Here is a 22,731-nt window from a genome sequence, read left to right on the forward strand (position 1 = left end):
TCTCCCAATCAAAATCTCAACTTTTCTTTTTACTAAATTAAATGATTCTAAAATTTACCTGGAATGGTAAGTGTTCCAGAATGGCCAATAAAAATTTTCAATAATGAAGTCAGACTTGCCTTACCAATATAATTGATATAAACTGCCCTACCAATATAATAGAAGATATTATTTTGTATTATTGAGGCACAATAATCAAACTAAGATAAAACTAATGCCAAAATACTCATAAATTAGTTGAAATGAAGTTGGAAGCCCAGAAACAGACTTGATAATTTATTTAAATTTAATGTTATAAAAGTAACATTTTAAATTAGTGGGGTAATGATGGATTATTCAATAAGTGTCATTAGGACAACTAGGTAGCTATTTGGGACCTGAACAGATCCCTCACCAAAGAAGATACTCAGATGACAAGTAAACATATGAAAAGATGTTCAACATTATGTATTAGGGAATTGAAAATTAAAACAACAAGATACTGCTACACATCTATTAGAATGGCCAAAATCCAGAACACTGACACTATCAAATGCTAGTGAAGACGTACAGCAACAAGAACTCTCATTCATTGCTGGTGGGAATGCAAAATGAAACAGGCTCTCTGGAAAACAGTTTGGCAATTTCTTACCAAACTAAACATACTGAAGGGTATGATAAAGTACCCTTATCACACAACCCAGTAATCACACTCCTTGGTAATTACCCAAATGAATTGGAAACATATCCACACAAAAACCTGCACACAAATGTTTATAGCAATGATAAAAGTGAACTGGCATCTTAAGATACTAACCATAGAACTGGGAAGTCTATGGGCGGAACTGGGCTCCCTGTTTCTCTCTAGTCCTGACTTCCTGTTAAAACTTCATGGTTCCAACTTCCAAGAGAGGGATTTATTTATATAGGGGGCCATCTTGGGAAGAGGTAACTTTTTGCACATGGGTGGCCAGCTGGTGGTATGTGGCTAATGTGTGTCTTCACACTGCCCCGGTGGTTTTGTTTCTTTTTCTTTTCCCGAATAAAATCTCTTTTGGTGGACTACCTCGAGAATTATTTTGTCCAGTCAACAGCAAATTTATAATAATTGCCAAAACTTGGAAGCAACAAAGATTCCTTTATAAGTGAATAGATAAATTAACTGTAGTACATCCAGACAACGGAATGTTATTCAGCACTAAAAAGAAATGAGCTGTCAAACCATGTAAAGACATGGAGGAAACTTAAAAGCATATTACTAAATGAAAGAAGCCAATCTGAAAAGGCTATGTATTGTATGATTCCAACTATATGACATGCTGGGAAAGGCAAAACGAGACTGTGAAAAAATAAATCAGTGGCTGCCAGGAGTTAGGGAGAAGGAAGGGATGAATAGAAAGACCACACAGGATTTTTAGGACAGTGAAAATATTCTGTATGATGCTATAATGTTGAATTCATGTTTAGGTCATTATAGGTTTGTCAAAATCCATAGAATGTACAATAAATACCAAGAGTGAACCTAATGTAAATTATGGATTTGGGGTGAGAATGATGTGTCAATGTAGGTTCATCAATTGTAACAAATGTACCACTTTGGTGCCAGGTATTTGGGGAGTCTCTGTACTTCCTGATCAGTTTTGTTGTGAATCTAAAACTGCTCTAAAAAAAATAAATTCTAATATAAAAAAAGTCTTTACCACAGGACTTTTCAGAACCATTACTATTTGGATATTATATTCCAGATGTACAAGAGCTGATATTCGTATAACATGCAGTCTTTTCCAAACTTATTTTAGTGTTGTTGTGGAATACCTTTGAGCATCTCACATCCTTATAACCAGTTCATGAATTGCTGCTCTAAGCCATCCCATTCTCCCCTACCCTGCTATCAGCTCTTGCCCTCTCTCTGGTCCTCTAGATCTGGTTTTGTTCCCTCGAATGCACTGTTCTCAACAGCCTAAAACTCAAATCTGACCATATCACTCCACTGTTTACAACACTTCAGGCTGAACTCCTTCCTAGGGTATAGGAAGACCCCGCAATCCAGCCCAACCCCACCTGTCTCACCTCTCACCACACCCCGACTCACATCAGACGTTAGGAACATTGAACTGTTGTGCGTCCCCGAATGTTCTGTGTTCTAGTAGGCTCTGCATCTCATTCACATGGTACTATCTGTCTGGAATACTTTTCTCCCCACCCCACCCCACCCACTGGCAACCTCTCTACGCGCCACTTCCTTAGGAAGGCTTCCCTGACAGGGCGAGGTGCCCCTCTAGCTCCCATAAAACCCGGATAAGAGAATCTACGTCTGTTTTCGCGTGATACTGTGAGCTTCTCAAGAGCCAGGACTATGTCAGATTCGGTTTTTATCTGTTCTTCCAAAATTCTAAAAGCTGATGCGCCACAAGGCTCCGTCCTCTTTTCATTATGCTTTCTGAGGTGACACCATCCAGTCTCAGAGCTTTACATACCACCAATTCCTTGATAGCTCCCAAACCAATACCTCCAGCCAAACCATTTCCAGTGCAGACATTCACCCTTGTTCTGCTTTTTCCAGATCCCCACACAACTGGCTGGTTACTTAGATCTCAGGTCAAATGTAACCTCCTTCTGACTACTCCATTCAAATGGTCCCATACCCACACATTTTCCTTGTGTTACCTTGTATTAATACTGTCTGAAATTAAATAATTTATTTACTTGTTTATCGTCCACCTCTCCTACCACACTGTCCTATGAGATTGGGGGATTTTGATTTATTGCTTTATTCCAGAGCCCGACAGTGTTTGGCACATTGTAAACACTTACTAAACATTTGTTGAATGCATTAATGCCTAACACAGGTCTGGCAGGTAATGCTTGCTAACATTTGCCTGCTAAGTATCCAATACTGTGCTACACGCACCACAGAAGTTGTGTCACTTTACCTGAGGTATTACAATGTACCCTGTTTTACAGACACCGGGTTCAGTAGCTTACGCTGGTCACAGAGTAAGAAGGGATATGACTACTGGCAGCCCGATCCAGACTCATTTGCTTATCCTCTTGTATCTGTGTGCTATCCTCCCACATCTGAAACTATTCAAAAGGTATACTCAGAGGAAGGGAGGGAGGGTCTCAGCTTCCCTATCTGGAGGGGTTCAAAAGTGCTTCTAGTTCCGATGTTGCGACTCTAGCAGGTGCGGATCTCCACAGTTCCCTCTGGTCACAACTCTAGTGGACAAAGGACCCTTTCTGGATGCCTGCGCCGGGGCCTGGCCCTTGGGTGTGCCCCATACAGAATGTTTTAAAACACAGGAAGTGAGGGAACCGACCCGGAGAGCACAAAACCTGGGTGGAACTCCCCCTCCTCCAAGAGTGACACAGAGTAACAGCAAGCACACAGTCCTTCCCTGCAATATTTATTAAGGAATTTACACATACATAGGAGAAAGGCAACCAGGAATTGTGGTTCCCACAGATGAAATCTTTTAAGCAAAGTTTTCTTAATTTTCAAGTAGGGTGAACAATGACTGAGCAGAAAGCTGTCCAGGCTCTCTGCCTCATACACCTGGAACAGGTGGGGAAACAGAGCAGCTTGGGATACACAGGCATGAAAGAGTGATTGGCAGGTTGGGAGATGGGAAAGGAGGAAGAGAGCCATCAATGAAATTGCAATTTTTTTTAAACTATAAGAAAAATCGGCAACAGTTTTAGGCTGTTGATAAATTAACTCCTCTCTGTTGTAAACCTAAAATTGAAAAAACAAAACCAAAACTACCCAGAGCAGATGGGGAGGGTGTGGGGGGTAGAACAAGCACACACACACACACACACACACACACACAGAGCAATACACATGTTAAGCTCTGCATTCTCACTGGAGGGAATGGTCTTCCAGCCGTGGAGCCAGATCCTACTGCAGGCAGGATGGAGGCAGGGAAAGGGGGGGGTGTTTTTGTGTGGGACTTTCCGAGTCTTTGGTGCTAATAAAGGCTGACTAAAGCAGCAAGTTCTGAAGTCTCAGATCCAGAAAGCAATTCAGGGCACAGTAAATATTTTTGTTCACCCCACAGATGAGGGTTTGCTCACCCCAGGGCTAGGGCCAACCTGATCTAAGACCCAAGGAGTAGTTAATTTGATTTCAGTACTTTCTTCATTCCCATAAATCATGGGACCATGATGGCTCCCTTTTCAACCAATAATTTAAACATATAAAAATAACTTAACTCACATGTAAGTACCTCTAAACCCTCCCCTTTGCCTAAAACACATCACCTGTAGACCCTTCTGAGAGTCTGAGAGGAGGTTTAACTTGTGCGAAAGGTACTCAAAGGCGTGCACATTTCTCCCACAGCTTAAGTGCTGTCTGCCAACAATTCCTAAGGTGCTGGTGCAGGAGAGGACTGGGGCTGAGGCTGGGGAGGAGTCAGGATGGCTAGGGAACATGGACAACATAAAGCAACAGAGAGGTCTGCGTGTTTGGGAAGTGGCGGGACTGGGCAGAATGCCAAACCCCAAATGACAGATTGAGCAATTTCTAAACCAAACAGAGAGAGGTAGGAAAAGGGGATGGGGTGAAAGGGCTGGGGAAAGAGGAAAAAGGGGGACAGAGAGGGCGGAGGAGAGTGGCAGCCATACAGGTGTTTTGTTTTTTATTTCCACATCTGAGGGCTGAGAGTCTGGTTTGCTGCCTGTCCATTTCCGCCGCTCATCGACTGTCCATAGCTCAGCATGCCATTGGCTCCACAGAAGTTCATCCCAGCCATCTGCTGGGTCATCTGAAAGGGAGAGAGGAGACTTTCAGACCAGGATGTGGGCATGCAGCCAATTAGTGCAAAAGGCAGAGGAGGAATCCTTCTGCCTGCGGGAAGCGGGAGAGTGAGACAAAGGGGAACTCTGTTATGGTACATAATTGCCCTGAACCTTAAGAGAGCGTTTCAAGGACACCAGACCACGTAAATGAAGAACTTTTCAGAAGAGAGATGTTGACAGAGCCTAATGCTCAGAGAAGGAAAGAAAGGATCTTGGAGCCTGAGAAGTTAGCCTCTTTTTCCTTTCCAGGATCTCATTCTAAATGAGAAGGGGCCTATTGTTAACTTGCTGTAGCCAACCCTCAGAGTATGGAGAAACCCCCACGCCAGCGCCCCTGTCTTATCTCCACCAGGGAGTTATTACTGTCAGGGAAAGTGCTGTGAACATTCAAGTAGAGAGAAAAAGGAAGAAAAAGAAACTGAACTGTTCAGAATGAACAAATGAAAGCAAAAAACAAAACAAAAAACACCAATGTCTCTTCAGTGCATGAGAAGGGAAGATGTTGGGAGAAAAGAGTCAGTAGAGTAAGGCCCGACTGGAGTTAGTGTAGGGCCTCTATGAATTAGGCTGAAAGACTAGCCTCTGGCAGTGAACAGAAGAAACAACTTATCAAAGAAATGTGCCTTAAATTTCCTAAGCCTAGTACATTTTCGATATAAGTTCTTTTTCCTTAGGATGCCTATTTTTCTTCTACCAACTTTTAAATAAAATTTCAAGTTTACAGAAAAGTTGAAAGAATACTACAATGGAACCCAAATATCCCCGCCCTTTTTTTTTTAACATCTTCAACTTTATATCAAGTTAGATAACAATTACAAATAGATTATAAACTTAATAAATCAAGCAGATTTTTCTACATAATTCACATCAGACTTAATAGCCTCTTCACTGATTCTTTGTATGAAGAAAGGGTATTTTCATTGCCCCCCTCATTCTTAAGACTGACTACACTTTTTGTAATCTTCAACTTCTTTAGTATCAAGGAGCTTTTCTTTATTTACTTCCAGATTTTTCTCTGCAGCTTTAAATTCGCAAGTGTTTCTAGGATATTTTTTTCTGAGGAGCTATTTTTCCACATATACTCTTCCAGGTGTGCTTCTGTCTTATTTTTCTCCCATTCTTCAGTTTTCCAAGACTCATGGTATAAAACTGTTAGCAGATACGTTGCATAATCATAACTCTGTCTCTTTAAAGGGCACCTATTGGTCTTGAGGTAAGCACATCTATGCTATGGGCTTGCAGTATTGCTCTCCTACAAGTTTATTAAGTTTCTTCTTTGCATGATCATCTGAATTCAAACAGGAAAGTTTTTTTTTTTTTTTTTTCAAACAGGAAAGTTTAACCCTCAATGTTACTACTTCTGCGTTGGGGTTTCAAATGGATGGTCCTGATGAAACACAAGCAGCTGTGTCAATTTCAATTGGAAAATGCTTCACACAGTTCTCATCACTGTCTCGTGCCGCTGGCCACTCAGGGCAGATGATCTCTAAGAGCCTCACAGGAGTCAAACGCAGAAAATCGGGGATCTTTAAAGTCCTAGATTTCTCTCCCTTGCCATGGGCACTGGATCACCAATTTGATCAGGAAGAGCTACTGCCGAGGGTTTAAATGATGCTGCAACAGGGTAAAACGAGGCCAGTGCCAGTCAACAGCCCTTTTCTCGGTCCTAGGAGGTAGTGCCTCTCTTCTCAGGGGCCTTGCAGATTTGGATCTCTTTCTATCGTACACAGGCTTGGTTTCTGGGCAAGAGCAGCTAGACACACTGTGGTGAAGAAAGCATGCAGGGTCCTGGCTCCTGGCTGCAGAGCCAGCTGCACGGGGAACACAGCCGCCTTGGTGGCTGCGAAGACGACAAGCCGTAGAGGACAAGCGCAGTCCCGCATCAAGGGAGGGGTCCCGTAAGTCCCTTTTTTAAATTCAACAATGGTTAGCATTTTGCTATATTTTCTCTCTGGGATTTATGTATTATAAACTTTTAAAAATTTCGATGAGCACTAAAAATTGCAGAGATTGCAACATTTCGCCGGTTAAGTCAGAATGCATCTCATAAGAACACTTTTCCTGGAACCACAATCAACTAACAGGCTCAAGAAAATTAAGATCAATACAACATTCTAGTATGCATTTCATTTTCATATCTCTTTTATCTAGAACAGTTCTCCCACCACATTTTTCTTTTTTTCCCTGGCATTGTTTTAAGAATCCAGGCCACTTACATATATTTTGCAGAAAATCCTTCAATTTGAATTTATCTCACGTTCTCTTGTGATTGGATCAAGGTTAAATATTTTTGGCAAGAATTCCATGGAGGTGATATTGTGCCCTTCTTAAGTCTTAGTACAAGATACTAGGAATCACATGACATTAATTTGTCCCATTGTTGGTAATTTCACTTGGATAAGGTACTAGCCTGTAGGGAAGATGTTAAGTTAAAAATTTTGCCTTCATTGGTTGATGTGAGCTTTTGTCTATTGGCTTTTATCTGTTCCTGTATGTGAGGTGATTTCTGTGCTGTGATCAGGGATTGAGTAAATTCCCCCTTTGGTCTCATTCTCCCGAGCAGGGTAGATGTGAGATGAGGCTACTGTTCTGTGTTATGAGGTGATGGTTAGTTTAGGGTTAAAAGGAATTCTGGATCAGGGGTTGAGAGAATCGCCTCTTTGTTCTGTCTGTTTCGCCCCGCTTCAGCAGAAGAAGTGAAGAAGTAGCTAAGTTATATCAGGACGACGTGACCGGCATGTTGCCAGGCTTTGGAAGGCCTTGGGATGATGGTCCCAAGCAGGAACAGTAGATGTTGCTTGTCTGGATGAACTAGCCCTTCAGCTGGATAAACAACATTTTTATCACAGTAACTGCCGGACCCTCCCGGAACTGGCCATTCCCGGAGGGGGAGGCAGGAACAAGGAGCTTGGCTCTGAGGTACATTTTTAAAAGGATAGATAAGACAAACCTCAGTTTGCAGCATAATTTTTGTCATTTGGTCATTTGTCATTGGTGATTCTTCATCATTTTAACATTCTGGAAACTTCCAGCAACATGCAGCTTACAACACCCAGAGATGTCCTGACTTTCAGCCGCAGACCTGGTGAGGTCTGGCTGGTTGCTGACCTCTCCAGTGTTGTTCCTCACGGATAGCCTTCTTGAAAACTGTTAACATTTTAGAAGCTTGTATGTACCTTGCAGCTTACAGCATCTGAAGGCGCCGTAACTTCCAAGCAACAACAACCACAACAACAACGGCAGCAACAACAACATTCTAGAGAACTTGTTAGCATCTTAAAAACTTATATGCAGCTTGCAGCTTATAACATGAGATGACGCCTTGACTTCTACCAAACAACAGCAACAACAACAACGCCAACAGCAGCAGCAGCAGCAGCATTCTCGGGAACTGACAAGCAGCGGTGTGGGAGACGCCTGAGTTTCTCTCCGCTACAGACCTGGCAAGGTTTTGATTTATGACTTTTCCAGTGCTGTTGTCCCGTGGTTTGGTGAGCTTTTGGCATCTACTGTAACAGTTACTATCCTATAAAGCTTATTACCGCTTTTGAATATGCCTTATTGTTATTTGTGTATTTAGCCAAGTGATTTTTGATCAACAGTAAACATGCTGAGGTCTCTTAAACTTATATATATGTATACTCCTTTGACATGACATTGTTATCAATGTTTATAGTTTAGTCTTAACCACCTTTATTTTCTGTCATTACCACATTCTATTGATTGCCTTTGTATTTTGCTATTGCATATTGCTAAATAAATTGATTAGATATTGCTAAATAAATAAATTCATTAGCCCCTCTCTAGCATGTCCTCCTCCTTCTTTCTTCCCGATTGTCATTACATAGCCATCATGTTTTTTCATTGTAATGAATACATAATCTGAAGGGTATTTCTTTAAGAATGTGTGAATACTTTGTTCTTTCTACAATTATAAGTTGTCATTTTCTGTAAAGAAGGCTTTCCCTCTCTTTATCCCACACACATTTAAAAAAAAAAAAAAAACTATGGACTCATGAATCTTTTTTCCTTCAATGTTTTATAATCCACTAGTGTCATTCTTTTTGATGTTAAAATTGTTGCATATTTGGCCAGTGGAAGCCTCTAAAAGTTGGCTCATGTGTCTTTTTGACATGTTCCAATCCATTTTGCAACACTTCAATACTTATATAAATAAAAAAGAATGAAAATAAATGAATTAAAATCCCGTCTATGAAAGCAAAAAAAAGAAGAGCAAAGTAAATCAAACGAAAACATATAGAAGAAAATAGTAAAGACAAACCATAAATTGAGGTAGAAAATAGAAAAATGTAGAACTAAGAAATAAACCAAAAATCTTATTAAAAAAAAATAGTTAACAAAATAGATGGACCACTAGTTAACCTAACTGAAAAAAGGATAAGCGGGAAGAAGTGCATAAACATACAAAATAAGAAATGACGAAACAGAAATAACCATTGAAACAGGAAACTGAAAAATCATGAGACTACTTGGCATAACTTTTGATAAATGAATTTGAAAACCTAGATGAAATGGATAATCTAGGTAAATACAGTTTTCCAAAAATGAATTCCACAGAAGAAACAGAGAAAGCAATCAAATAATTTCTATACAAAAAAGCCAAGACCCATACAATTTCACATGGGAATTAAAGCAAACCTTCAAAGACCAAAAAATTATTCTAGGCTACAGAAAAAGGCACATATGACAATACTTTTATAAAACAAGCATCACAGATACCTACGCCTGATAAAGACAGCATGCGCATGCACGCATGTGGCATTCGTTCCTTTGCCCATCTCTTTATATTCAGACTTTGAATCATTTTGTTTCACCTGCATTTTTTGTATCTAGTATAAAATAGGTAATTGCTTTGCGAGCCAATCTGAACATCTTTTTCTTTTAAGAGAAGAGCTGCCTATTGATAAGACTGATATGTTTGGTCTCAATTCTATTATTTTTACTGTGTTTCTATTAGCTGTACTTTGTAGCCTATGTATTCTATTTTGTTGCAAAAAAAATTCCTTTGTTTTTTAGAAAGTCTCATTTTTTTGTTCTAGTAATTACTTTCATGCTAACACTTTTTATACTATCTTTGGTCACCTTTATTCTGTATTCAGACTTCCACTATTTGGTTTGTTACATCTTTTGACTTCCACATAATTTCCAATGCAACAATCAATTTATTCTACTTTCCCCCTTTTTCTCCTCTACCTTCCTATTATTTTCAGTTGTGTTGTTTGTCAGAATACAACATATATTCTTCCACCCTTGTCATCACCTTTGTTTTAGTCTTAGATTCACAATTAAACCTTCAACCAACCATCAGTCCTTCTCCCAAAATGTCCCCAGTCACCTCTTAGTTGGACGAAGCTTATCTTCTGGTAAATTCCTCAGGAAAGACTTGTATGATATTCCCTGATTTCTTGTATATTTGTGTGTTTTTTTTGTAATAGCCTTGATACCTGAAGAATAGTTTGGTTGGCTATAAAACATTTGTTTTACATGTACTTAAGTGTCTTAAAAATACTACTCACATTGTCTTTCTGTATGTTGCTATTAAGAAGTCCAATATCAACCTGGGTGTTCTTTTCTCTTTGTAAACAACAGATTTTGAGGGGTGGGAGGTAAGGAGAGGGTTGGAACCCTGAGAATTCTTCTTGTCTATAAAGTCTAAAAGTTTACTGGGGTATGCATTAGAGTTGACCATTCTAGTCAATTTTTCCAGATACACACTGGACATTTTCAACATTACATGTTTTTATTTCTAGAAAGTTTTCTTATATTATAGTTTTTAATATACTAATTCTGTTCCACTATTTCACTTTTCTCCTTTGGGAGTCTCCAAATACATGTCAGGCTCTTGGCCTAATTTCCATATTATTTTCTCTCTGATTCTTTTTACTACTATCTATATTTAATTTTCATTCTCTTAGCTCTTTCATGCCTTTCTTCAATACCAAATATATTTTCAGCTAAATCTGGTCTCTCCTGGCTAATTTGTAATTCAGTCTTTATTTCTGAGTTCAGTACATTTTCATAACTTCCAGGTTTTTGCCCATTTTGATTCTAAGTTTTTGAATTTCTGATTCAAGCTGTTTTGTCTTATCTGTAAGTGTTTGTCAAAGGACATTTAATTCAGGTTGGTGGACTGCGTAAGTTTTCTTCTGCTTCATGACTATTTTTGGGGGGAGAATTTTTATTTCCTAAAATGTTTTTATCTTCATTTTCTATTTTCTTCTCGTAGTAGTTTTGTATGAATGTCATCTGCCATTTTCTGTTTATTGTGTAGTGCCTTATTTTTTCTGAATCAGCACTAATACAGATAGGTGTGAGGGTTTGGAGAGGCTTACTAGATTTCTTACTTCAAGAGCACCTTCTTTTGTAAGTACAGTGAAATGACTATGGCGGGAGGAGAATGGTGTATTTCTGATTTTGTGATTCCCATTTCCATCTCTCATTTCTTATTTTCCCTTCACCACCAGGTCTCCAAACAGCACATTCTCCTTATAAGTCATCCCCATCTCCCCTAGAAGCAATGCTTTTCCAAGGCTACCATCTATAATCCTATATATTTCAATCCCTTATTTTTGATTCTCCAAGTAACCAGAGTTCTAATCTACCAGGTCTCAGACCTGTTCTTAACATGTCTCCAATCAGAGTAGGTCTTTCTCTTTTTCTAGGGGGTGATTTTATCTATGTTCTGTCACTGCTAGCTTCCTGCTTCCTCTCTTTTCACAGTTTCCTCTATGATGTTGGCCCTGATTTAGATGTTTACATGCTTAAATCTGAAGTCTGTAATATTTTATCTACTAGATGAGGTAGTCATGGGTAATGGGTGGTTTTATTTGTGTTCCTTGTTTATCTGTATAGGTTGTTTTTGTTTTGATAGATATGTGAAGAGATTTAGAGTTAGGCAGTTATTACCCTTATTCTATAGGAGCCCAGAACTCCTCAAAAAGTCTGACTGTGACAGACCTTCTAGGGGGAACAAAAGGAAACCTAAGAATGTCTCTTGTGTTATCCCATCTACTTTAGGATTCAAAGGATAAAGGAGAAACACCAAGTGAGGGGGCCTTGAGGAAGCCTCAAAACTCTTGTTCCGAGTTCAATGGGGCAGCTTACCTGAGTAAGGTTCCATTGAAGCTGCTGAGCTGGCTGAACCCCATACATAGTCTGGGGCATAGCTGCCATGCCTGCCATGTAGCCAGCCTGCTGGGTAGTCATCATTCCATTTGGCACACCCATCATTGATGCCTGCATGCCACCCATATAGCCTGTAGGCATGGCCATGGGGGCAACCATCCCAGAAGCTCCTGGCTGAGCTACCACGCCTACTGGTGAGGGCATCATGCTCCCCATTATGCTGTTAGGAGGTGCAACCCCCGGGAAGCTGGGGTAGGCTGTGGGATATGCCATCTGAGCGGGAGCCATGAACATTGCTGCCAAGAAAACATATGTATACATCTGTTACAAGGAAAGCGTAAAATTCAGTCCAAAATCTCACTGGCTACTCCTTTCCAGCCTGAACTTCTCAGGACTACTCAACTCAGAATGCTCTTTTACACAGCAAAACAGACAGACTCCCTACAAGACTTGCTATGGCCCACCTGTGGGTGACTGGCCTCGCCACTTCCCTTTCTGGTCTAGGCCCAGACCTTGAGTCAGACTTCATTCATAGAGTCGTGACATCACTCTCTACAGAAGTATCTACTGATATTCTGTGGCTTCACAAGAATTGTCACTCGTCTTCAGGTTTGTGTGGAGCATGATGTCCCAGCCCCCAAAGCAACTACCCTGTCACAACAAACAATCCCTGCATGTAAGTCTTCATGGCTCTATCTGGCATTTTGCCATGACGCCCATGAAACCTACCTTGGGCAGGCATTTGAGGTGTCTGGGATCCATACAGTGAAAGGATAGAGTCTTTAGAGAGCTGTTTCTTGCCTGTTTCTTCTGATTTGTTCCCTGGCTCTGGAAACAGGTTCAGGTTTTCAGGAACAGAGCCGGCACTCCCTGCAGTTGGCATGGAACCTACAACCTTCGAACAAAGAGGGCAGGGGGAGAATTGGAATGGTCCTCATGAGGGTCTCTGGAAGGACCTCCCTCATCTCTCTGCTGCTTCTAACACTTGCAGTAAGAATTCATGGCTCAAGTTAATAGCCATAACTTTTTTACCCTACAAATATCTGAAAATACCTGACAGTTAAGCTCTAGCATAATTTTTTGTTCTTTAGCAAAACAATGGGATTTGGTAAAAAAAAATTAAAAATGAACAATAAATAAATAAAAACAACCTACAAATGATGCCGCCACAAAGAAATGAGTTTAGATCCCAGTGTAGCCATTTACTAGTTGTATATCGAAAGGCTAGTTACATAACTTTTCTGAACTAATGTTTCCTCAGCTATAAAATATCCACTTTGCAGGACTGCAATGAAGAGTTTAAATCATAAATGAAATATACAAAATGATACACAAACACTGTGCCTGGTGCGTAGCAGGTATTCCACAAACAGTAGCCACAAATGTTTTAAGTCTCTCATTATCTACAAACTCTTTGGCAATAACTCAGGCTGAGGAGTTGACCTAAAGTATCAATCAGCCTTTACAATCTGATATCCCCAGATAGAAACCCACTCAAAGGGCCCACCCTTGCTGGGCAGGAGACAAAATGGAATGAATAGCAATCTTAGGCTGTAACAGAGACAACACAGTGTCAAGGGAAGAATCAGGAATCCAGAAAATCAAAGTCCAGTTCCACCAAGGAAGCATGACTTGGCTCTATGATTAAGTTATCAAAATCCCTCTTTTCAGAATATTCTGGAATCCTAAGGGGCCCATAAGACTCACCTTTCTAGGAACCGAAGAAGACGGGGACGAAACAGAGGCCAAAAGATCTAAATCCTTCTCTAGGGTATTGCTGGTCTTACTATTAGTAATGGAGCAGGCCACAGGAGCATCTGGAAAGAGAGGTCAAAGTTAAAATGTAGCACTGCTCATTAAGCCCACGCCTTCCTTCTGTTCTAGACACAAAGCTGACAGATCAGGCCCATATACTCCTCTGTCGACCTGGAAATCTGTGCTTCTGGAACCATTTAGCTTGGATGGGGCATCTCAGAAGAGGCCTCACCCCACACTTCCAAGAGCACTCTGGAGAAGCCAGCAGCCCAGCTGTTAGGCACAGGGCAGGAGAAACCCAGGCCTGAAGGCTGCATCAGCACCACAGCAAGGGGGCTGGCTGGCTTTCTTCTGGCCATCTGAGGGGCAAAGCTGTGTAGGACCCATTTTCAGAGAAAAATGAAAGATATAGAAATGAGAAGTCTAAGGAGCCATTAACCTAAATCAGTAGAAATGGACTGAAATAAAGTACAACCACCAGTCCTGTGAAAGGTAAAGAATAGGCTCTATTTCTGAAAGGGGCAGAATCACTAGTTCAGGGTTTCAAAGGTTTAGACAAAAATGACCACATGGTAACTGGCCATCTCAGAAACAGGTGGCACCTAAAAACTGAGCGGGATGGGGGTGTGGCCACAGGTGCTGCTTTCGGAAAATTGCTAACATTTACTGAGTGCATACGATGTGCCGGGCAAGGGGCTAAGAGCTTTAGAGGCATTGTCTCATCTCATTCTTCCAACAACACCTTTGAAGTAGAGACTCTTATCATCGTCACTGCACAGACACAAAAGTAACGTTCAAAGATTAAGTGAACTACCCAAGGTCACATAACAGTAAGTCGCAGAGTTGGGACTCTGGCTCCCAAGGCCATGCTTTTAACCACTACACTGTACTGTCACTCTGAAAACAGCACAGTAAACACTTCCTTAGCACAATGCTCAGCTGTCAAACAACAGGAAGAACGTGAGAGAACAATCTGAGTGACAAAGACACAAACTGAAGACTCCCATCTCTACGTATCTTCCCAGGATGAGAGAATTCATCAAAACTTGTAAGATTATGGGAGTGGAAAAGTCTAACTCTTACCAAGGCCCAACAAATCCATGACAGGTGCTGTGGATTTCGGGGAGCTTTTCCGAGGTAGCTGTGGGTCTTCTTTTTTCTGTGGCTAAGGTGAAAATATGTTACAGGAAGAAATAAGCAGGTGTTTTGAACCCTTTTTTCCCCTCTCTACTGTAAAGCCACAGATATTCTTGTGGTATGATTGCTGTTATTCAAAGAGAGTTATCAAAGAAACAAAACTCAGGAAGTGTCAGGTGAAAGAATCAAGTCAGGAGGCACGAGGGCATAAATTAAACCTAAAGTGAAAAACAAAGAGATCATCTGTGCTTGTTTGGCTTTCTGAAGAGACAGATCTTTCTGAAACCAAGACAACCACAGATCAGGGGATCCAACAGAAGTAGCAGTTTTTGGTTCCAGGAAAAAACAAGAATAAAGGTAGGTGTCTGATGGTGCAAGAGCTGAGAGCCAACAAATCTCCCAGTGATTAGAAGACCTTTAATATCGAAAGGGAGATTGGTTTAAAGATTACCTGATTCATTCTGCCAATGTCACTAGTTCTGCAGACAGTGTGATTCGGAATGATGATATAAGACTCTTCCTTAAGCAAATAGTACAAAGTCCCCTCTCCCAAGATTCCAAGTTCTTATATTACTGTATCTACTACTATAGCCACAATATGTCCTGTGGAAAGAGAAAGGTGTCTACTTCAATGTGACAGAGGAAGAATATAAGAAGTGATTGTTTAAAATGGATTAATATGGCCTGGCTTTTGGACTGTTCTTGACTGCCACAGGAAATGAGGTACAGAAGGTCTAACAAGAGAAGGACTAATGTGGAGATAGTATCTGCTCAGAAGGTGTCACATGGCCTTGGCATTCTGGCATGGAACGTGCCTTTTGCTCAAATGGGACAGATGCAATTCCCAAGCTCCGATCTGGCCCCAAAGAGAAGTGTTACAGAGCAGATTAGGCAACAATAAGAATGGAAAAGAAGCAGAAATGGCAGCAGGTGATCTAATCTAAATGTGGAACCCTTTAGCCCCAGGTGCAATGGTGCAGTATGCTATCAACCCACCACACACATACACAAACACACCTGAGGCCATCCACACAATGCAAATACTTTCCCACTTACCATTTTCACTTTCTCAAAAACAACAGGTTCCATTTTTTTCTCTGGTGCTGGTTCACTCCCTCTTTTCCACTTGTCATCTTTTTCTTTCTATAATGATTTTATAAACAAGACAAAGAACACAGGCCCAATGGTAACTAACAGTTTGATAAATTATCATTCCAAGTGTCCAAAAAGGATACAGAAAATCCCTATTGAATCTGATGCTATAGTCTGACAAGCTTGGTGGTTTCTAGGTGTGGGCATGAGAGCTGGCACGCATGAGAGCTGACCTCAATACTCTCTAAAAGGCATCCTTCAAATACCTAAAGACCTGCCCTCCTTGTTCTGTCTTATGACTCTTGACATGTACAGTTTAGGCGATTTATAGAGGATAACACATTTCACTAGTTTGCTGCCCCTTTTTTACTCACGTTTAACTTGCTCATGCTTTGAGGGGTCCCCCCTCTTCTTGGTATACCAGTGAATAAGTTCACGTTCATCTAACTCTGCATATATCCTTTGTGATTTTATCAATTCAATCATCTCTTTTGTTAAAAATCAGAAAATAAACTGTAATTTCAAGCTTAAAGATGAGAAAAACTAAAATCAAGGAAATAAGGCAAACAAGAGTAAAAAGATTAAAGTATCCCTTTGAGGGTGTCCTGAATGAGTTGCCTATCAACCAAAAAGCACATCAAAATAAAATATTAGAAAGTCTCTCGGTTTTTGTTACTTTTGGGGGCAGTTTCATAATGCGTTCATAGATTATAATATTACTGGTCACATTTTTAATATCAAATAAACATCTAAATGTAAAACAGAGGCACAAAGTAAACTAAAAAACACAGGCACATGGAGGCTCATACAGCATACATGTGAAAATATTTGACCTTGCTAAGGATCAAAAAGTGCAATTTAAAATGCATTTTTCTGGGGAAATCTTAATAATACCTAAAGCTGGTAGACATGAAGTAAAACTAGTACTCTTATACAATGCTGAGAAAACAGTATAAAATAATAGTATAACTTCTGGAAAGTATATTGACAAAAGTATGAAAGACAAATACTGAAACCCTTTGACCTAGATAATACCATATATTATATCTTAAGGAAATACTACAAAATATGGAAGAGGTTATATGCACCAATAAACATAACCCAGAATTATTTATGCTGAAGAAAAACTTAAATCACAACCTTTATGACATAGAAGGAGAACAGTAAAATAAATTGTAATCTAGTTACTCATTGAACAATGATGCAACAATTAAACATTATGAAAACTACATAAGTAACATAAAAAGGCATGCTAAGTTAAGTTGAATGAAAATAGGAGACTTTCCATGTAACTGTATTACAACTGTGCTGCCAAAAATGTAACAACAAAGAAAAAGAGGGACCATACCAAGATGACAATCATTACTAAAGAGAAGAGTAGGCATGGATTTTCCATTTTAATTTTCCTATTTTCTGTAAAATATTGTAATCACAAAGATGCAGCTATGTCTCTTTCACAGATAGTAAATAACACATTAATATGGGACACTTTATTTCTTGAAGTTAAAAATGTTTCGGGGGCTAGCCCAGTGGCTCAGGCGGTTGGAGCTCCATGCTCCTAACTCAGAAGGCTGCCGGTTCAATTCCCACATGGGCCAGTGGGCTCTCAACCACAAGGTTGCCGGTTCAATTACTCGAGTCTGCAAGGGATGGTGGGCAGCACCCCCTGCAACTAAAATTGAACACGGCACAACACGGCACCTTGAGCTGAGCTGCCCCTGCCCAGATGGCTCAGTTGGTTGGAGCACGTCCTCTCAACCACAAGGTTGCTGGTTTCGACTCCTGCAAGGGATGGTAGGCTGCGCCCCCTGCAACTAGCAACGGCAACTTGACCTGGAACTGAACTGTGCCCTCCACAACTAAGACTGAAAAGACAACAACTTGAAGCTTAACGGCACCCTCCACAACTAAGATTGAAAGGACAACAACTTGACTTGGAAAAAAGTCCTGGAAGTACACACTGTTCCCCGATAAAGTCCTGTTAACCTACCCCAATAAAATCTTTAAAAAAAAAAAAAGTTTCATCTGTCCATTAAAAAAGAATACTCTTTAATTAACAAAACTAGTTTCTTTTCAATTTGATATTAAATGTCTTGACTTAGCAAATATTAATTCTTGGCATATAAATATTCACAAGGATATTTTTAAAAATCTAAGCACATCAAATTTAAAAAAGAATTGAAATAGCTATTTGGTAAACAGGAAATATTTCCTTCCTAAATGAGAACAGCCAGTGAGTAAAATAGGCTGTTTTCATGGGCACAACACACAAGAAACAATTATAAACGAGCACTGTCTTCATACAGCAACACTTCCCATCTCCTCCATGTTCGGGATTACCTCAGATACCCTTTAATCATCTCATCTAATTTCCTATCTTCAGGTACAATGACCACAGTTTTCCACAAATAAAAAGAAATGTATGTGTTTGGGTTTCAAACCCTTTTTGATGATACCATCCAAGCTATAGCTATACACTGGGTTAACCTTTCTTGGCATAGTTATGATAATTTCCATGTCCATTTTCTGGATGACTATGAGGTAAGAGTCCTTCATAGTAAGTTGAGAAGGAATTATTTTTACCTAACTACATGTATTACCTTGCACTTACTTGCCTGTATTGAAATTCACCTACCAGTTAATGCCTTTTCGCACAACCTCAAAAGATCAATTTGGAGCTGATTCCAACCAGCTTAATATTAAATTATCTGGAAAGGTTTAGAGCCCCATGTAAACTTAGTGATTTCACTAGCTAGTACATCTGCCATTAAAATAAATAACTAGATAGATGATAGATAGATAGATAGATAGATAGATAGATAGATATGGATGGACAGAAAGACAGGACCCATGCTAGAACTGGAGAAACCCGTACTCTATATACTTTTGTGGCTCAAGAAACAGTCAAGTATTCCTAAATAAATTTACTGTAGAATCTTGTCAAAGCCTTTTTAAAGGTCTAAATAGTCATATTTACGGGTTCTCCTTTAGTTGTCACTAGTCAGGCTTAATATTCTTCTTCCAGAAACCATGTTGTATTTCCTCCTGTATGTTATACTTGTCCTAGTTATCATACATTGTATTTCAGATTCTAACCTCATGCCTAGGATGAAAAGGGTACTTAGCAACTGGTAGTCTCCTCCTAAAACCCTTCTCAGGAATAAGGGTGCCATTGGCGATCCATCCATCGACACACAGGAAATACACACTGGTCAAACTGAAGGAAACTTTGGTGATTTAATTACACCTAATTTTGTTGACTTCATATTTACAGAAAAAAATTCATACGTGTGTGTGTGTGTGTGTATGTGTGTACACACACACACGCACAATATTATTTGATCTGATAGGCCCAACATGTCCATTTGAAGAAATAATTTCAAACTGGGAATCACTAACATCCCAATACAGCTCAAGACAAAGAACTCACTGATGGTTTGCCCTGTCCACTCCTGAGACCAAAGTTTGCTCTCCATCATACCTCATGGCCTTGACTCAGTTAACGGCTTTTTTCTATTTCTGTGTGTTTTTAAATGATAGTTTTTGAGCATGTTGGTAGCTGTTCTCCAAATTCTCCCCTGGCCTGGTTAATAAGCAAATTACTTATTATGAACAAAACTTGAAAGAGTTACACCAACCCTAAAGGCATTGATGTCCAGACTTCGGTCCATGTATTTCTTCTTCTCGTATTTATCTCGAATAAACCCCTCGACAGCTCTGCAAAAAGCTTATTAAGGATAAATCGAACAAATCTTTCCCAGTATGGCTATAAAAGGTCAATCTGTATCCCACAGAACCTTGTTCTCCTCTCTCCTTCCTGCCTGTTTGCCCCATATGGCTCCTGTCTCTTCACATGCAACCTCCCTGACAAAACCTTGAAATGCCTCTTTCACAGTTGTTGCAGGGAATCCTACCTCCTCTGATTTGCCTTCAGAGTAATGATAGCAACAAAGGGAGTCAATCTTCCTATTGACATTAGAGGAGCCTGTGGCTGTTCTAGAATACAGCAGCAGTCAATTATCTATTTTAAAGCCCTTAGATCAACAGGCCTTAAACAAAGGCAACTGAGTATCCCTAAAAACTATAAACTCTTGCACCCCACTACCAGATTCTGACCAGTGGGTCTTCTGCAGGGCCCCAAATCTACATTTTAACAGGTTGTACCTGCACTAACCAAAAAGCAAACTCTAACAAGATAACATCGTGGACAAACCACATTTTGAGAAGCACTGCCTTCAAGGGGTTTGGTTTGTGAGCTAGATGCTATCCCATGTTGAGGGAGTGTGGGGAGAAAGTTATTCACCGGTCAACCACAGTTAATTCTTTCACACAGGACATAAAAAGACATTAAAAATGAATGGTAGTTTTGCTGATTCAATATAACACAGTTAACTACTTTTATCAAACAATAGTTTCAGAGATCCAAAAACTATTGAAGATGTCACTTTACGGAAGAAGTCACAGTAAACCATCGCAGTCTTATTTCCTAAATGAGTCTTCCCCATGTGACACAACCATTCTGACACTGAAAGTATACATATGCTGTTCGTCTGTCTTGGCTGCAGGAGAGAGAGAAAGCAAGACTTTGACTAATCTACATAGATTAGATCTGACCCTGCCCAGTGAGATCATAGGTCTTGAGTCTTACGTGACTCTCCCCAAAACACCAAAATACCACTCAGCCTTCTAAGTCGCTCCAGAAAAGATACGGGTCTATTTGAGGTCGCCGAAAGGTCTCAGGAAGGTAAGCTTCATAAAGTCGGTTTGCCTTTCCATTCCCCATCTCTTGCATGCACTGCAATCAGAGAGATGTGGAGACATGGAACGTCAGAACAGGAAAGAACTGAAAAACTTCCCACCCCACGGTAGCATTTTACAATTGAAGAACCAACCCAGAGTGGCAGAACCAAGATTTAAACCTGTGTATTCTGATTTCCAATCCATGATTCTCTCCACTGCACTCCCAAACATTGACCCCCACAGTTGTCTTTCCCACCCCACCCCCCATGAGTTGCCTTTATTGAAAGATCTGACAAGATACATTTAATTCAGTAAACATTCAAGATCCCATTTGAAAGTCCAAGACACACAGCTAACAATCAAAATGTCTACATGGCAGGTAATCATCAGTGTCTAATCAAGCAGGCACTAAGCAGGCAAGAACTATATTCAGAGTTTACACTATTAATTAACCTATTTAGCTTTATTACCAATAAATGTGTTTCACACTAGGCTTTTGGAATAGACTCCTTAACACTTGAGGGATAAATCCCAAGATCTTTTTAAATCTCCAAATTCTCAAATACCTCCATGGCATATAATTTCCTTCATAAGATACACAGCGAGGTGAAACTGAAAAATATAACTAACTTTTAATGAATCCATAAAAACAGTCTAAAGTATTCCTAAAGCCATGTCCTGGTTAAGAATAACCTCTTATTTCCACCATCAACTTTAGTAACTGGTTTGCTTTGGAGCTACTCTCTGCCCTCCCTTGCCCTAATTTTTTTTTTAAATTACTTTACAAAGTTTCAATGCAGGAAGAGAATAGAGAACAATGAAGCCACTTAGGGGTGCTGGACTCACTAACTTCAGTGTCTCACTCCCTGCCCACCAACCCAATAGCAAGCAAGATTCACATATGCACTTTAGCAATAAAATATTATAAGTCTTATAAGGTTTTTTGTTTGTTTGTTTTTAGAGAATATCTAAAAACTACAGATGTTAGATCTGCAAATGCCAAGGGTCTTAGAAAATAATCCAAAAATCCCCCTTTACCCTTTCCTGGGGCACTAGACCACAGACTGTGTTTTAAAGTAGGTAAAATATAGGTAGAATAAACTGTATTTCAAATAGAAAGATTAAAAATGTCTCTATTAAGGTATGAGAATTTGATATAAGTGTTTGACAATTAAACTTTTCTTCGTCTTCACCTTTGTGCCGGTTTGAATTTCCCCTGGAGCTACTTTACCACGGGAATATGGGAGCAGCTGAGTCATGGTTGGGCTGCGGGAATACCTGAATCTGTTCCTGAGTCCACTGGTCGAGGTTAACGGACTTGACCCTGGATATGTGCACCCCCAGATTCCGGTGGATGCCAGCACAGCGGATGCAGATGAACACTCCAATGTTCCAGGAGGCCCACCGTGGCCCTGTGGAGTCAGGCACGGGCAATAAGGGACAGATTAACGCAACAGTCAAGGCCCACCCTATATATTTAGATTATCAGACACTTGTGCGAGAACGTACGTGAAAGAATTGTTACCACAGTCACCTTTTTATGGGTTTTGTTCATTCCTCCATGGATCAGCTTTTTTTTTATAAGTGTACAATACAGTGGTTTTTAGTGTATTCACACGGTTGTGCAACCATCACCACTATCTAATTCCAGAATATTTTCATCACCCCAAAAAGAAATCTCAAACCCATTAGCAGTCACTCCCCATTTCCTCCCAACTCCTCTCCCCCAGCCCCACCCCTACTCCCTGGCAACCACGAATCTACTTTTTGTCTCTATAGATTTATCAATTCTGGATATTTCATATAAATGGAATTATACAATACTTGGGCATGTGTGTATGAAGCAGCTTTTTACAGCATCTGATAATCAGTGTTGAAATACAGATATAATACTGTTACTTATATAAAGAAAAAAATCCCAGGAGAATAGTGCGAAGTTATATCACATTCTATTTAGTATCGTACATGAACAGCCCTCCCTCAAGAAATTCTTCAATGGTGGTGGGGCCTGGATTCACATTTCCTATTAGGAAACAAGATATAGACACGCCATGTCAGCCCAAGGCTCGACCTGAAATTTAA

General features: G+C 40.0%; 1 protein-coding gene and 1 pseudogene across 3 annotated transcripts in view; both read right to left on the reverse strand.

Annotated features, from left to right (window-relative positions):
- Positions 1-3,373: 3,373 nt before the first annotated feature.
- Positions 3,374-22,731, reverse strand: part of SMAP2 (small ArfGAP2) — a 46,490-nt gene continuing 27,132 nt past the window's right edge. For both annotated transcript variants that reach the window (XM_081055291.1, XM_081055292.1), the window contains 9 exons: positions 21,928-22,061; positions 20,619-20,704; positions 19,548-19,626; positions 15,874-15,960; positions 14,764-14,845; positions 13,633-13,742; positions 12,655-12,820; positions 11,905-12,221; positions 3,374-4,745 (listed from right to left, as the gene is read on the reverse strand). In XM_081055291.1, coding sequence (XP_080911417.1) covers positions 4,620-4,745; positions 11,905-12,221; positions 12,655-12,820; positions 13,633-13,742; positions 14,764-14,845; positions 15,874-15,960; positions 19,548-19,626; positions 20,619-20,704; positions 21,928-22,061 — 1,187 coding nt within the window. In that variant the 3' untranslated portion in view covers positions 3,374-4,619. The remainder of the gene's footprint in view (positions 4,746-11,904; positions 12,222-12,654; positions 12,821-13,632; positions 13,743-14,763; positions 14,846-15,873; positions 15,961-19,547; positions 19,627-20,618; positions 20,705-21,927; positions 22,062-22,731) is intronic.
- LOC308500438 (small ribosomal subunit protein mS35-like) lies at positions 5,537-6,836 on the reverse strand (annotated as a pseudogene). The gene has a single exon. The product of its transcript is annotated as a small ribosomal subunit protein mS35-like (transcript).

Source organism: Rhinolophus hipposideros, assembly GCF_964194185.1.
Source record: "Rhinolophus hipposideros genome assembly, chromosome: 8".
Taxonomy (NCBI): Eukaryota; Metazoa; Chordata; class Mammalia; order Chiroptera; family Rhinolophidae; genus Rhinolophus; species Rhinolophus hipposideros.